We start from the raw sequence: 14,447 nt of genomic DNA on the forward strand, positions 1-14,447 counted from the left end.
ATTTAAAAAGATGCCCACTGTCATTTTTTAATCAGTGGAATGTAACATAATAGAGAACATTTTTGCAGCTGAAATGTAATTCATAAGGAAAACATGCACTACATAAATAAAGTTAAGCGTTCACAAGAGAGAACTATGAATTAAACATATAGTGGAACTTTATAATCTGTCCAGTTTTAGGTGATGCAGTCAGTATATACATGCTTTGTCTAGGGGCACATTTGATATGTAGATTGGGTTCTTCCTGTTTTTGGGCGTTGGAGCTTTAGCACAGCTGCCACTTCAGAAGTTAAGCCTTTGATTATGTAGATGACCCCACCCAAGGATTCAGACGTTCTCACTATCAGTACATTTCCATTAACATGGAATACACATTACAATACAATTTCAATTCAACGTTTGGCTACTTCAGGGTTCGTAAAGACAGACTTAAAAAACACTGACTTTAGTCAGAGTATAAAAAGCACAGTGCATTATTCTTTAACAACTATGTTCAAACCACTAAAGCAGACCATTAAGTCGCTCCTTTGTTAGTTTTCTTCAGTGTCAAAAGCTCACAGAAAGCATTACCCTTCCTATTGAGAAGTGAACTTCAAACATCTTTCCTCCATAATCCACCTTAAACTGCTCACTGAGCAGGGCTTTGTCATGTCTTACTCTGTGACCAGTTTATATTGATACTTTGGTTTTCTTTGCTTTTCAACTCATCAGTGCTCTTACAAAATTGTTGGCTGCATGTGAAAAGATAGTTTCTATTGTGATAACTGTCCTACCTTTGCCGTTTAATATATGCGAGGGCTGCTTTTACAGGCTGACAACATGAGCTCATCAATTGTGTTATATACCAACTAACAAGTGAAACGCACAAGAGGGGGGAGAGAGAAAAAAAACAAAAAAAAAACCAAACTTCATTTCAGCTCTTTTAATGAAAAAGGGACCATCTTTAACCAACAATATTAGCAACCGCTAATACTACAGTAGGGTAATAGCCTCAATTCTCATGAATGTGCATTCAAAAGGGATTTTTGATAATCTATAGTACTGCTTATAACATAGTGCACCTTTAAATTCAATGTGGGCCAGACGTTAGCACATCTGCATCTAAAAAAAATGTAAAAATTAAAAAAAAAACCACATTTGCAAATAAGTGCTGATTACTGTGATTATCCAACGGACATCATTTGACGATGGTAGTCTTAACAATTGACAAAAAACATGCTCTAAACTTTAAGTAAAGAAACTGAACAGACACCAGTTGAAATAAAATGTAATTTTATTGTTCAGCCGTGTCACAACCTCGTCTCCAAAATAAGCACAGCAGGACTACAACTGTTCATCAACCTAGCTACCTTTGATAGCACATAAAACCAGGTTTTATAAGACCACCAACGATAGCGTTAAACTTTTCTATCAGACAACCAATGATAGCATACAAAATAGTTGTTAACCTACCAGTGATACTGTATATAAAACACTTGTCTCTAAATTTATCCCCAACCCACCCTCAATTTCACCCGCATCCCTCTTTAGAACATTTGTGACACCGACATATTTTATGCTTAAACAAGCACATAAAGAATGCATAATTCTCCATTTTCGAGCTTATAAAAAAAACTACACAATGTTACACTTTAAGTCAGAGTACAATTCAACTGATTATTAGTGTTCTACACATTCGACCATAAACCAAAGGAACATTGTATAATATCACTATAACTTAACACTACATGTAATATACGTTTAAAAAAAAAAAAAAAAATTACAAATGATTAGCATTGAAAAGGAAATGAACATGGCTAGTGAAGGCAAGCTGGGTCAGTACCATAACAGAATGAGTAATACAAAGAAGAAATAAAAAATGTATAAGAAAAATAGAAACAAAATTAAAAAAAAAAAAAACAAAAAAAAAAAACTGATAATACAGGCAAGGCTAAAACAATTGTGTTTCAAACTTTAAAATCCATCTCTGTTGCACTCATCCATAATGGTAACCTGCTCCAAGACCTCCAATGAGTGATTCCACATCTGATCCTTTAACCCTTCTCCACCCCCCCACACACACACACACACACTTTCAACTTGCTTAAACATTCCTGTGGCAACCATCTTAGTTTTCTTGTGTCAGGCACTTTCTAATACCCCTTACTCCTCTCTTTACCTTTAACACACGGCCAATCATAATGCTGCTTCAGAAAATACAGGCCAATCACAATGCAGGTTCTATCAGAATACAACTGCAAAAAAAAGAAGCATAGGACAAAGATGATATATTAATATCGTCCTGGTGATATAAGAAGAAGCTTTACTGCTAACTGATAATCAAGTCCAACTTACCAATTCTACAGGTCTGTGTCAAACCAGGCCAGCTGGTTGCTGTCCATTAGGTCCTGGGTGTGGCCGAGGTCTGGCAATGGATCAGTGTGGTGACCCAGGTCGGGCAGAGTGTCAGCATGGTAGTCAGCACCTTCCATCATAGGGTCTAACAGGGTATCCTGACCGTAAGCTGGTGGGTAGGCCCGGTAGGCTGCATCTGAAAAGCAAAAGAGAAAAGTACAGTAAGTGATAACGGGTCCAAAGTATAAACACACTGCAGTTTAGTCGTTTTACTCTTAAACAGCAAAATGAACAGCCAACAGTGGTAAATATCAGCATGTGATCTTGAACAAATGATGAAGTGATGCACAAATCATTTTGATCATTAAAAAAAAACAAAAAAACTTGTGGGTTGTAGTGTATAGTCACACTTCAAATTAATAAAAGCCTTTATGCAGTGTCTGCAAACCAAAAATCTAAATATTAGTGCAGTAACAATTAAGTTCTTGATAGTGTCTTGTTTACTTTGAAGACTGATCAGTGCCACCCACGCACACTTACTAGTCACAGAGGGCTCAAATTAAAGGTAGCCCCTCGTTTCCCCACTCACGTCAAAGCAGATTTTAACGGCTAAAACGTGAAACACTAATTTAAGGTTTGTGTTACACTATTTAGCTATAAGGCGATTTAACCACAGATAGGTCCTATAATACTATGTTGCTCCCTGGTCTGGAATATGCAGACCGTGCAGCTTTAGTCAGATATAACCCTCAATTATCACCTGGCAATTGTATAAATACTCAGTTACTGCAGAGTGGGGCTTAACAAACCAGCGGCTGACATCACAGAGGTCACGTCCCTCTTTTATACAACTTATTTAACACGATTTGGTAGATGTGGTTAAATGGCACTGTGGGACATAAGCAAATCTTATAATATATTAAAAATGTATTTATTTCTTTGTCCACCAACTCTTGTTAGATCAGGAGCTGAGCAAACGCAAGTTATAACTATCAAATATTACAGCATCATGCTGCCCAGCAAGGACCCTGCAATGGGATAAAATGACCAATTTAAGCATTTATGCACCAGTAACACCTTATAAAAGCAATTTATTTTTATTTTGTAGATACAAAATAACATCAGATTTATTCCCCAGATGTGATGCCATCAACCTGCTGGGCAACCACCTATCAAGGGGATTATATACACACACACACCTTTTTTTATTTTTATTTAAAATTCTCAGTGAGATTAAGTATCATTTGCAAACAGCATGAGCAGTCCAAACAATACTCTAGCATGGGTATGTGTGATAAATCTCATGCTACTTTAAGGCCACCTTGTTTCTTATCAGCTTTTTTTGTCATGTGTCACTTGTTAAATTGTGCATTTAAATAATCTTGTTTTGAACTTCTGTCAAAGCACTTTATCTTTTCTGCCCTTCAAATTTTACTGACACACCTCAAGCATATATGCATTGCACAAAAGCAAAAAACAGAAACGGGGGGGGTCAAATCATTTTTGATCGTTTACAAGAACAGTTATTATGCAATCTTATTGCTTTTGGTCCGTTTACAAAAAACAAACAAAGAACAAAAACTATTTTCTTAGTCCAGGTTTGAGTGCCACTAATACTGGGTAAGCATTTCTAGAAATAACCAATGGTTAGAAATAACAATTACATTTTTAGTTAAGCAAATAGTACAAGTAGAATTTCAATATGCACATGCATGCTGCAATTATAAGATTAAGTTTTGGAAGAAGAAAAATTGCTATCACAGCAAGTTGTGCAATTAATTTTTTAAGTCAACTTACAGAGCTGCACATAAGAAATAAACACATAAATGAACAAAAATGAAGTACTCACCATCCTGCCTATAAGCAAGAGGGTCTCCCTGTGCACCTATATCCAATCCCAGGTCTCCGGTCTATAGAAAGATTAAGAATTGAGTGAGTTATACAATTTGAGGTAAACCAGCAAAATAGATTAAGGCAAATTGATCATAAATTGCCTCATTTTCTTGTTTAAATGGGGAAAAATGCAAAAGTTAAAGATATTAATGTGCACGTACATCATTCCAGGCCATAGGCTCAGTTCTGAACAAAGAGCTGGTCAGTTCCACAGAAAGGCGTTTCTTGTAGTCCTGGGGCTTATCCTCAGACATGCGAAACAGGACAGCTGCAGCATAGGTTGCTACAAGAAGAATGCACAGCAACAGTCAGAGATTTCAAGCTACCACTAGCAAAAATGTGTACAGTTTGTATTTTGTTCCTTGCACACTCACCAACTCCCTCATTACGGGAGTGCAGCAGCTCAGTGAGAGGTGCAGTGGCTCCTTCAGCTTCGATTGCCTCAGCAGCTTCTTTATCCTGGGCCAGTTCACACAGCACACCTGCTGCCACACGCTGGATATTCTCCACTGGAGAATAAAGCAACTGAAAACAAAAGCAGACAATGAACAACATAGTTAATACAATTAGTGTAAGTAGTGGACAAATGGTGCAAAAAACAAAAAAACAAACAAACTAATGAGACTATAGGGACAGAAATAAGGGATTATAGCAATGATAAGTGTTAAAAAACAAACAACAAAAAACCCCTGTCCCAGCTTCTTCTTTTTTTCCCTCTTTTTTTTTTTTAATTAAAAAAAAATTTAATCTGGCATCAGGTTCAAAATAAGTATTTTGGAAATTTTTAAGTGTCACAAAAAAACTTAAGATTGATTTTTAAAAACAAAACAAAACACTGGGCGTGGAACTGGAAGTTGGGGTTTTATCCTCACCTGGACAAAAAGTGGAATGGTGTTGAGCCCTCTGATGACGATTCTGTTGTGCACATCTCGGGCCAAGATGTGCAGAGCTCCTGTGCAACCTTCCACTATTTCCTCCATGCGCACACCCTCCTGTATGATTCAAGTTTTCATGAGATGAAAGGGAGAAAGGGAGAAAAAAAAACAAAAAAAAAACAAAAAAAAACACATTCTTGATGTTCAGATAAAGAAAACATCTAGCTTGTTACACACCACAAACTGCTGCTGGTTGCCTCCCATGCTAGTGCGCCTCTGGGTGTCCTGATGAGCTCTGACAAGCAGCTGTACCAGTCGAGGGATAGCGCCTTGCTCCCGCAAAGCACTGTGGTTGGCTGGGCAGAGAGCCAGGTTGCGAATCAGACCAACTGTGGCCTATAAGGGAAGGAATATTTGGCATATTTAGAGTTGGAATATATCTTCATGAATTCTGAGAGTGATTTTACCAGTCATCTGGAAATATGTAAAAGTAAAGGAATAACGACCTTGATTAAAGGCCAGTGGGATGGAGGGTGCAGCAATTTGACCACCACAGGCAGGCCATAGTGAAGGCGAACAGCATTCTGGGCCATCTCAGCATCCTGATGGCGGGAAGTCAGGTGACGAAGTGCACAGACCGCAGGCTCTGTGATGTCCTCTCTGTCACCAGCTCGAAGTACTGTTCGCACTAAAGCCTCAATGCCACCAACCTAACATAAGGGGGGGGGGGGGGGGGGGGGGTTAGTGCCAGATAAAGATTTTTTCTTTTTTAAATTCATTTCCACACCACAGCATTTTTATATTTTCTAAGAAGCTGTGCGTTTACTTACCTGACAGACCATGAGTTTGTTACTATAATTGTTGCAGGTTAGGTTGGAGAGGATGCCTGCGGCACATGTTACGACATTGATGTCATCACTGCCCAGCAGCTGGACTAGAGTGCCCAAGAGACCTTCCATCCCCTCCTAGAGAGCAGAGGACAGGACAGAAAAGACATCTAAATAAAGTAGACTATCAGAATTTATGAGTTTTATTCAAGAAGTTACATTAAGTGGGATTCTTTTAAGGAGGCGACCCTTGTATGTTTACCTGTTTAGTGGCAGCATCTGAAAGATTCCTCAGAGTCCAGAGGCAGTTCTGGACCAGACGCTGGCTGGGGTCTGTCAGATGAAGTCCCAAAGCCTGCATGCCTCCTACAAACAAGGTCAGACAACATTTTACTATTAGAAGCCCTTCTGCACTGAAGAAAAGCATAACAGTAAACAAGCGAGACCTGTAATAATGCCCACAGTTGTACTGCAATGATTTAAATACAGCATACATTTTTAATTTGTATTTATTTTTTTACATACCAGCCTCTACAATGGCAGGCTTGTTGCTTGAGCAGACTGAGAGAACCTTGAGCACCCTGCTTGTGGTCCACAGCAGTTTCTCATATGTGAAAGTCCTCATGATGTTGACCAGAGCCTGGGGTCCACCGCTGGCCAGAATGATCAGCTAAGAATAAAGACAAGTTTATGTTTATACTGGCATACAAACTGCTGGTTGTTTTAGCAGACAAGTACGAAGACAATGTACTCAAGTTGATAAATTAGTCAGAGCTCCAATACCTTGCTTTCCTGATTGCCATATGCCAAGATCTGCAGGCAGTCAGTAGTGATGGCCAGAAACTTGACATTAGTGTTGGACAACAGTGCCACCATCTTCTGCAATCCTCCAGCTAGGCGCACTGCCATTTTTGCCCCTTCCTGATGCAACAACAGGTTGTGGAGTGTGGTGATAGCATAGAACAAAACGCTGTCCACCGGTGAACTAAAGGGGAGGGGAAAATAAAGGAAAAGTAGTTATGGAAAAGTTGACTCATCTTTAAAGAATCTACGTAACAGTAAAATGCAAACAAGCATGCCACACATTCACACACACAGAGTGCAAGTTTGTCATACACAGGGCATTATGACTCGGCTTAGATGCCAATAAAAACAAAAAAATTAAAAGAAAAAAATAAGATACACCAAGTGCCATTACACATTTTGAGTTGTTTGCATAAGCAACAGATGCAAGACCACATTTTATGAATAATCAAAATTGTTTTAACTATAACTTCCAAAGATTATACAACCATTAATAGTGCAATTCAACAGCAGTTTTATTAAGTCTCCAAAGCCTATTAATTGTCCAGTTAAGTTTAGCAATTGGAAATGACTCAGCACAAAAAAAAAAAAAAAAAACCAACAAAAAAAACAACAACATTATTTTACCAGGACTCACATCTACTGTAAAGCCATTTGCAAATTAATGCTGATACTTAAGAGAACTGAACCAGTACATCACTTTTCCCTTTCTGTTCTCATCTCTCATCCAATCTCAAGGCAACATTTACATAATTTCAAGAGCAATAAAAGCAGTACAGAGAAATGCTCACTGCAAAATGGATAAAAACCTCACGGTCAAACCATTAAAGCCCTAAAAACTTTAAAATGGTACCTATATGCAAGTTTATTCAGCAGTTTTACAAAAAGGTGGCAGTTCCTTTCTTCTTGATGTACTGCTCCATCTTTCACTTAAACCATTAGTAATATGATTCCAGGAACAAATTCAAACACATGTGCGCCATCCAACAGGCTGTAACTTGCCAGAGATCCAACTGTTTTGGCTGTGTGTTTAGGCTTTTCATGAAGAAACGCAAACACTAAAAGAAAGGAAGGAGGGCAGACATTTCAACTGAGTTGCAGGACCTTTTCTTTTGAAATTTGTCTGGTTGTGAATGTCTGGATTGGCTATATTGTAACACAACCAACATTTGTCAATCTGTTTAGCCCACATCAAAGTACGCGTGCTAAACTGTACATAGTTATGGAAAATTATAATAGTGTCAACATTTTCAGTGTATTTGCTTGGTCATAATTGATAAGACTTACAGCAGAACACACTGTTGCATTGTACAGACTTGCACAGCAGACTGTGGAAAGCTCAAGCATCTGAGAACAGATGATCTTAAAATAAAGATATTCTGCAAATAACTTTAGTCGTACAGGACTGAAGTAATCATCTAAAACTATACCAAGCAGACATTACAAGCTATAAAGCAGCACTACATAGCACATTGGGTAGCACTTTGTAATGTCTCACTACTAAGCATTAGTAAGGTATTAGGGATCACTAAATCCATCATTTATATATCACTACATCTCCTTAGAATGTAATTTATAAATACAGATGTAATTGTACTGATACATACAAGTACTACCCATCTGTTAATGTACACTATACAGCAATCGCTGCTATTAATCAGTCATAATATATGTATATTTATAAATGCCATGTTAAGTAGGAGTAATGTTATATAAATGATGAATTAAGCACTTGCCAATACCTTAATAGCAGGAAATTATAATAAAGGGCAACCAAAGATTTAAAGAAATGTTCTATACAATGCTGAACATCCTGGACTGGGCACTGGAACACCATCCTAGAGTGTCTTTTCTCACATATAGCAAACGCGACCAGAAACATCAAATTAGGCAAGTTGGACACATCAAGCAGAAAAGTAAGAAGTAAGAAAAGTATAAAGACAACCTACTAGCTGTGAATTGAACATTTACTCAATTTCAAGAGGAATAAAAGTACAGAAAAATGCTCTGTACTTAATTTGACAATTGGAAAACCTCATTGTTAAACTATTAGCTAGCCTCTACCAATCTCACATTTGCACAACTGGACATTGCACAGAATAAGTCCAAGGGAGATAGTAGATTAACGACCTAACATCTGATGCCACTACATTTGCATTCACACATGCACCTCAACCTGTAAATGTCTGTAAAGTTCAGGACTGCAGTGCCAAGTGTGGAAATTGCTTCAGTCAGGTGTTCTGTATTCTAGTCACCAAATGTCTCATTGACATTCTCCATTACATAATCTGTACTAAAGGTTGAAGGGGCTGGCTGCAGCACATATTACAATTTTGATTTTGTCACTAAAATCCCATTTCTTACCTCAGCATCTTGACCAGGGCAGGGATGCCTCCAGATTTGAAGATAGCAAGGAGACCCTCTCGATGGTGGGAAAGGTTGTGTAAGGTGCCAGCAGAACAACGAGCAGTCTCCACATCACCACTATTTTGCATGGCGCGAACAACTGCTGAAACCATTTGTGGTGAACGCATAAGGGCATGGCGAGATGCCTCTTTCTTTGACAACTGATGCACCATTACAGCTGCTTTATTCACAACAACCTAGGACAAAGAATATGTTTGTTAGTGATGCCAGCTGTATTGCTACCAACTACAACGATATCAGAAGTTACCTTGTCGGCATCTGATTTTATTAACATGTTAAGCATACCTGGTCCTCATCATTAAGCAGTTTAGTGAGCTCAGGGATCGCACGAGTGGCCAGCTCAGCATCATCTTGATAGTTAATGAGGTTAACTACAGCATGCTTTAGCATTTGCGATGGCTCTGCAAGACGCTGCACAGCAGTTGGATGGGTTGCATCCAGCTGAGTAGGTGGGATCTGGATGCCCTCCTCCAAAGTCTCAGGGAACATGGCAGCGCGTACACGCTGGGCCCGGGTCATGGCATAGCCCTCAATGTCTGACAGAAATGGAAAATTACAATACAATTACGCTACAGAAATATAAAGAACAGTTTTTCTTTTAGCATTTCAATCATGTACAATCAAGCCTGCCGTTTTTATTTTAAATGAATTTTTATTAAATTAATTTATTCCTGATCAATTTTTTAAAAGAGTAGTAATTTCACAATACACAAGAGTAAAAGCACCACGCGAAACCCAATCAGTGCCTAACAGTACATGCCACATAACCAAACCAGCTCAGAGCCTCAGGCATGGACACCAAAAGACCTCTGAAGGTGTCCTTTGATATCTGATACCAAGACAGTTCATAATCCTTTAAGTCCTGTAATTTCCAAGTTGTAGTTGGCATGAATCAGACTTGCCACAGCGTGAGCTTGTAGTTGGTCCTTCCTCGAATCATTGTCTGTTGGTACTCACTACAGGATAAGCCTTTATGACTCAGGATCACTACAGCCGTCTTAGCATCATTTGACTCTTCTCAAAATTGTTTGTCTTTATGTTTCCATTTTATCTTACATTCACCATATTGACTAACATATTTCCTGAGTACAAATGAGTGAACATTTGAGTGGATATAATATTTTGGCTCCTGTGCCTACATTAGTATCTCATACCTGTAGCCTCTGGAGTGAAAGGCTGGTTGAACTCCCAGTCATAAAGAGTTGGATCATCCTCTTCAGCATCTGGGTTCCCTTTACCGCTCAGGGATGGTGCTGTGGTTGTGACGCCAGACTGAATGCCTGAGTCCAGATAGGACTGCTGCTGCCACTGACTTACAACAACCTTGCTGTCACCTATTGCCATGTCCAACTCCATCAAATCAGCTGTGCAAAAAAAGGACAAAGTGAGACACAAGAAGGAATACATGAGAAAAAATATTTACTTCACCAACTTTAAGCATAGTTTTCAAATAAGATCTTTCACCAACCTTATTTATGGAAGTTTGTTGTAGGAAAATAAAGAGCGGGAAAATTAAATTGACAAGTATACATTTGTTTAACTGAAACCAAAAAGAAATATCTCTCTCTACATGTGATACTCTAGGGTACTTTGCTGGTAATTTTAACATTTCTCGTCATACCAACTTAAGATGCATTTAAATCAAATCAAATCACTTTTATTGTCACATCACATGTGCAGGTACATTGGTACAGCACATGTGAGTGAAATTCTTGTGTGCGAGCTTCACAAGCAACAGAGTTGTGCAAAATACAATAATGTAAACAAGCAAAATACAAGAATGGCTACGTCTGAAACTAATAAATATATGTACAATATATAATAGTATATGCATTTCTGGATGTGTATACCAAATATTTTTCTACGTGTGTGTACACATATTTTACAAATTAAAATATGTGTGTACACACACACACACACACACACACACACACACACACACACATTTAGTTTACTGAAAGACAAAACTAGATGAAAGAAAAACCTAAAAACAAATTATTTAAGATACTGTGAAATCTGGTCATGCTTCTCCTTTTCTCAAATGAGCTTTATACTGAGATCTTAAAACAAAAGTCTTGAAAATGATCAGTTCTCCATACTTACACTGGGTAGCCATTGTTCTTGCCTGCCCTCAGCCCGCACAGCAGATATACCTGTAAAAAAATGTTTCGCACACTCAGGAAAAACTACCAACTCAAACTCAACTTCATTTCTGGCAAAACCAAACCGTCAAGCTCTGGGTTTCTCCAGCGACCACTCAATATTAAAGTCACAGTCTACTGCTCTACCTGTATAAGTGATCGAGATGCTTGTTTGGTTTGCTATCTTAGCTTTGAGGGGAAATGCCGAGCCTCCACCTCCAAACGAGTGAGTAAAGCGGTGGGTATTTCCAGGCCAGCACGAACACAATTCACCATTCAGCGGCAAAGAACATCAAAGGCATATTTCTCCCCCTCCCCCTACCACGGCCAAGTTCCGACCTCGCAGCTTGGGTTTCCAATGAGAGAAACTACCCCCCCCCCCTCCCTCCGCCCCGCAATCACTTCAATGACTCCTCCTCTCATGGTGGGTCCAACTACAAGCGTAACAAGCTGGCTAATCACAACTAATCGAGAAAAAAAAAAAAACCCTAAATGGATGGTCTCACCAATCACCAAATATATTTTATTTGCACACAATTCAAGGACTAGCGTGTATTAGCCACCCCTATTAGCTAACAGGTTGGCTAGCTTACCTTGAAAGCTCGTTATGCTAGCCTAACGTGCGCAGCTAACCTATCCGCTAGTTAGCTAACATAAACAAACACTGTTTAGGAATTTGACCACTGTCTAAAAATGCGCATGAGCCGTCCTGAGAAGCAACCAATATTGATAGCCGTTATTTTTCACAAACAAATCCATTAGTACAATCCCGACTTTCAAGCACGCTCCCATTTTTAAATTTCTGATTTGATAAGCACAGCTAGCCAGGACGTATGAAAAGTAGTTCCAAGCGCCACCGTACAAAACCTGCTGTGCTGCCAGCCAAATCAGAAAACCCCACCGGAGCCCCCTCCCTAGCCAAAGACGATTTTCTTTGCTAAACCATAACCTGACGCACTGTACGATATTGTATAAAAGTGGTAATAAGCGTAGCATATTTACCAGAATCGAGCGGCACCTCCGTGGTTCTTGTCAGGAGAAAAGAAATCCCCTTTCTCTTAGCTGAAAATAGGAGAAGGGCTGCTAGGTGAACCACCCGTAGAAGTCCGAACCACACCCGCTGCTGCGCCGCCGAAGATGTTGCTTCCGCCAGTGCAATCAAACATCAAGATGGCGAACGGAGAAATACAGTATTCTTCCGCACTTGGAAAACTAGGGCCTCGGATTTAAACAAAGTTGTAGCATCAAAAATCACAGTTTTACCGTAATAGCCAGGTAGTGGTGTCTTTTTGTTTTAAGAACAAGGGCTGTGTTGGCTCTTAGGTCTTATAGCAAGGTAATGAGAGTTTTTCATGTGGGAAGCGGCGGTGGGGTAGTGGAGGGGAAGGCGAGGTGCCTTCATTAGACAGGAATGAGATTCAGCGGGTGCTAATATGACAGAGCGCTTTGATTAACATGCAGCAAATGAAAAAGGCACAAACATTTCCGCTAATAGGACTCTACGTTCATTTACTTAATGAGTGAATTAAGTCGCAGTTTTGGCAAGCATGGTCCGAGCACTTTCTACACCTGTATACAGTTAAAGAGGGATTTTGCAAATGCTTGACTGCAGTAGTTAATGGAAGAAGAGGAGGGTGGATAGGAGAGGGGATGGAGGGACAGAGTCAGCTACACGCTATATAAAATTCCTATAATAATTACATAATTAAATCGACCACATTGTACTTTCCAGGAGGCATTAAGTGATCTTGAACTGATACATGAGGTTTACAAGTCTTAGGATCATTTAATATTTTGATTATTTTGAAATTATCGGAACATTGCTAATATGTGCTTTTTATTCTGGGCAGCTGTATATGTATTTGGTATGCACAGGCAGTGTATCAGTCTAATAGTCAAACATTCACTTATGCTTTTAATACATTCCTGCCTGTGCTTAAGCTTCTTAGGATTGCATACACACAAGCATCAAAAGAATTACAGTTAATCGACTGCAGAGCTCAATTTCCCCCATTTAAGAGTCATAAAATGAGAGAGGCTGTTGATATGAAATGAACACATGCAAAGCACAGAGCAATGCGGACTATTTGTGCATGATCATGTGCGCCATGCATGCCTCAAGCCAGAAAAGGTCAAAGTCCAAAGTGCTATTGAGAAGCATATACCTACTGTTGTTACTACTGTTACTATAGTGACTGACAGGTACGATACTACAATGAAAAGTTTTATATTCCTGTAATTTATTTGATGATGAAAATGATGTTAGTTTGTAGTATGGCAATAAAAACATGAATTTGCATGTAGGTGTAATGATTCTCAGTGATGCAGCCAGACCAAATGAATACATGAGACTGCATTTCCATCATTTTGTCTCAGCATGTGGAGCTAAAATCAAGAAACCAGCTCAGGCATGCATCAAAGTAACAATAATAATAATAATAATAATAATAATAATAATACACACTGCAAGTTATCATCTGCAGATTAGAATGTGAACCAGGCGTCTCCTGTAGCATTGTGTGTCAAACAGAAATCCACACCCTTTGCATGAATTTATCTGACATAATGTGATGTTCATATTCCTTCCAGTCTCTTATGTAAGCAGGTTTAAGAGTTTATTAAAGACATGAAACCTAGCATTTCATGTTAATCATGGGGGGAATGTAAGAATGGGAAGGACATGCAAGCTCTACAACAAGTCAGTGGATTTAAGCCCAAGACCCGGTTGCTATGTGGTAACAGTGCTGACCAATGCACCGATTCTAATAATGTGATGTGTTAAACCAACACTTTTGTGTAAGGGTTTATTCATTTGCTGTTCCTCAGAGTCTTTATAAATACTATATATTGTATAGTGTATATTCATGGTGGTCAAGGTAAAAAGTAAACCACTAGAAACACAATAAGAGCTTTTAATATGATTGTTGCTTCATGATCCCAATGGTATTTAATATTGTACTCTTTTGTTTGAGTCTTAGGACAAGCACTGCACTCAAAACAGTGTCTGAAAACACTTATGTTTCATCCACTTGCAAGTCATGTGCACCAAAGGCCACAACTGATATTTTTCATTCTTCAAAACAAAGGATAATCCAAGGTCACTTGCAGGTCACTGAAGCGGGTGGGCTCAACCTTCAGGTACCTAA

The 14,447-nt window shown here is 38.9% G+C and overlaps 1 protein-coding gene across 3 annotated transcripts; it reads right to left on the reverse strand.

The window, feature by feature from the left end:
- Positions 1-1,255: 1,255 nt before the first annotated feature.
- LOC113014539 (catenin beta-1-like) lies at positions 1,256-12,727 on the reverse strand. Of its 3 annotated transcripts, XM_026156140.1 has the most exons (17): positions 12,304-12,727; positions 11,264-11,313; positions 10,315-10,524; positions 9,446-9,696; positions 9,098-9,336; positions 6,713-6,914; positions 6,455-6,599; positions 6,192-6,295; positions 5,933-6,067; positions 5,609-5,812; positions 5,340-5,498; positions 5,100-5,219; positions 4,602-4,752; positions 4,389-4,510; positions 4,184-4,244; positions 2,335-2,530; positions 1,256-2,234 (listed from the first exon to the last, which is right to left on the reverse strand). In XM_026156140.1, the coding sequence occupies exons 2-16, from the start codon at positions 11,274-11,276 to the stop codon at positions 2,340-2,342; spliced, it is 2,307 nt and encodes a 768-aa protein (XP_026011925.1). In that variant the 5' UTR covers positions 11,277-11,313; positions 12,304-12,727; the 3' UTR covers positions 1,256-2,234; positions 2,335-2,339. The 3 variants fall into 3 exon arrangements, with proteins under 3 accessions (XP_026011925.1, XP_026011926.1, XP_026011924.1); XM_026156141.1 differs by lacking the exons at positions 11,264-11,313; positions 12,304-12,727 and adding an exon at positions 10,629-10,845; XM_026156139.1 differs by lacking the exons at positions 11,264-11,313; positions 12,304-12,727 and having other exon boundaries at positions 10,315-10,622.
- Between the last annotated feature and the right edge of the window lie 1,720 nt (positions 12,728-14,447).

The sequence above is a fragment of the Astatotilapia calliptera genome, chromosome 22 (assembly GCF_900246225.1).
Source record: "Astatotilapia calliptera chromosome 22, fAstCal1.2, whole genome shotgun sequence".
NCBI classification, from domain to species: Eukaryota; Metazoa; Chordata; class Actinopteri; order Cichliformes; family Cichlidae; genus Astatotilapia; species Astatotilapia calliptera.

What these genes read in the sequence shown, in the direction of transcription:
- LOC113014539 (XM_026156139.1), bottom strand. Translation starts at nt 10,567, where the DNA reads ATGTATTCCTTCTTGTGTCTCACTTTGTCCTTTTTTTGCACAGCTGAT. An exon ending in ACAAACTCATGGTCTGTCAG is followed by an intron (nt 5,813 to 5,932) that starts GTAAGTAAACGC and finishes CCCTTATGTTAG; the next exon opens with GTTGGTGGCATTGAGGCTTT. An exon ending in AGCCTATGGCCTGGAATGAT is followed by an intron (nt 4,245 to 4,388) that starts GTACGTGCACAT and finishes ATCTTTCTATAG; the next exon opens with ACCGGAGACCTGGGATTGGA.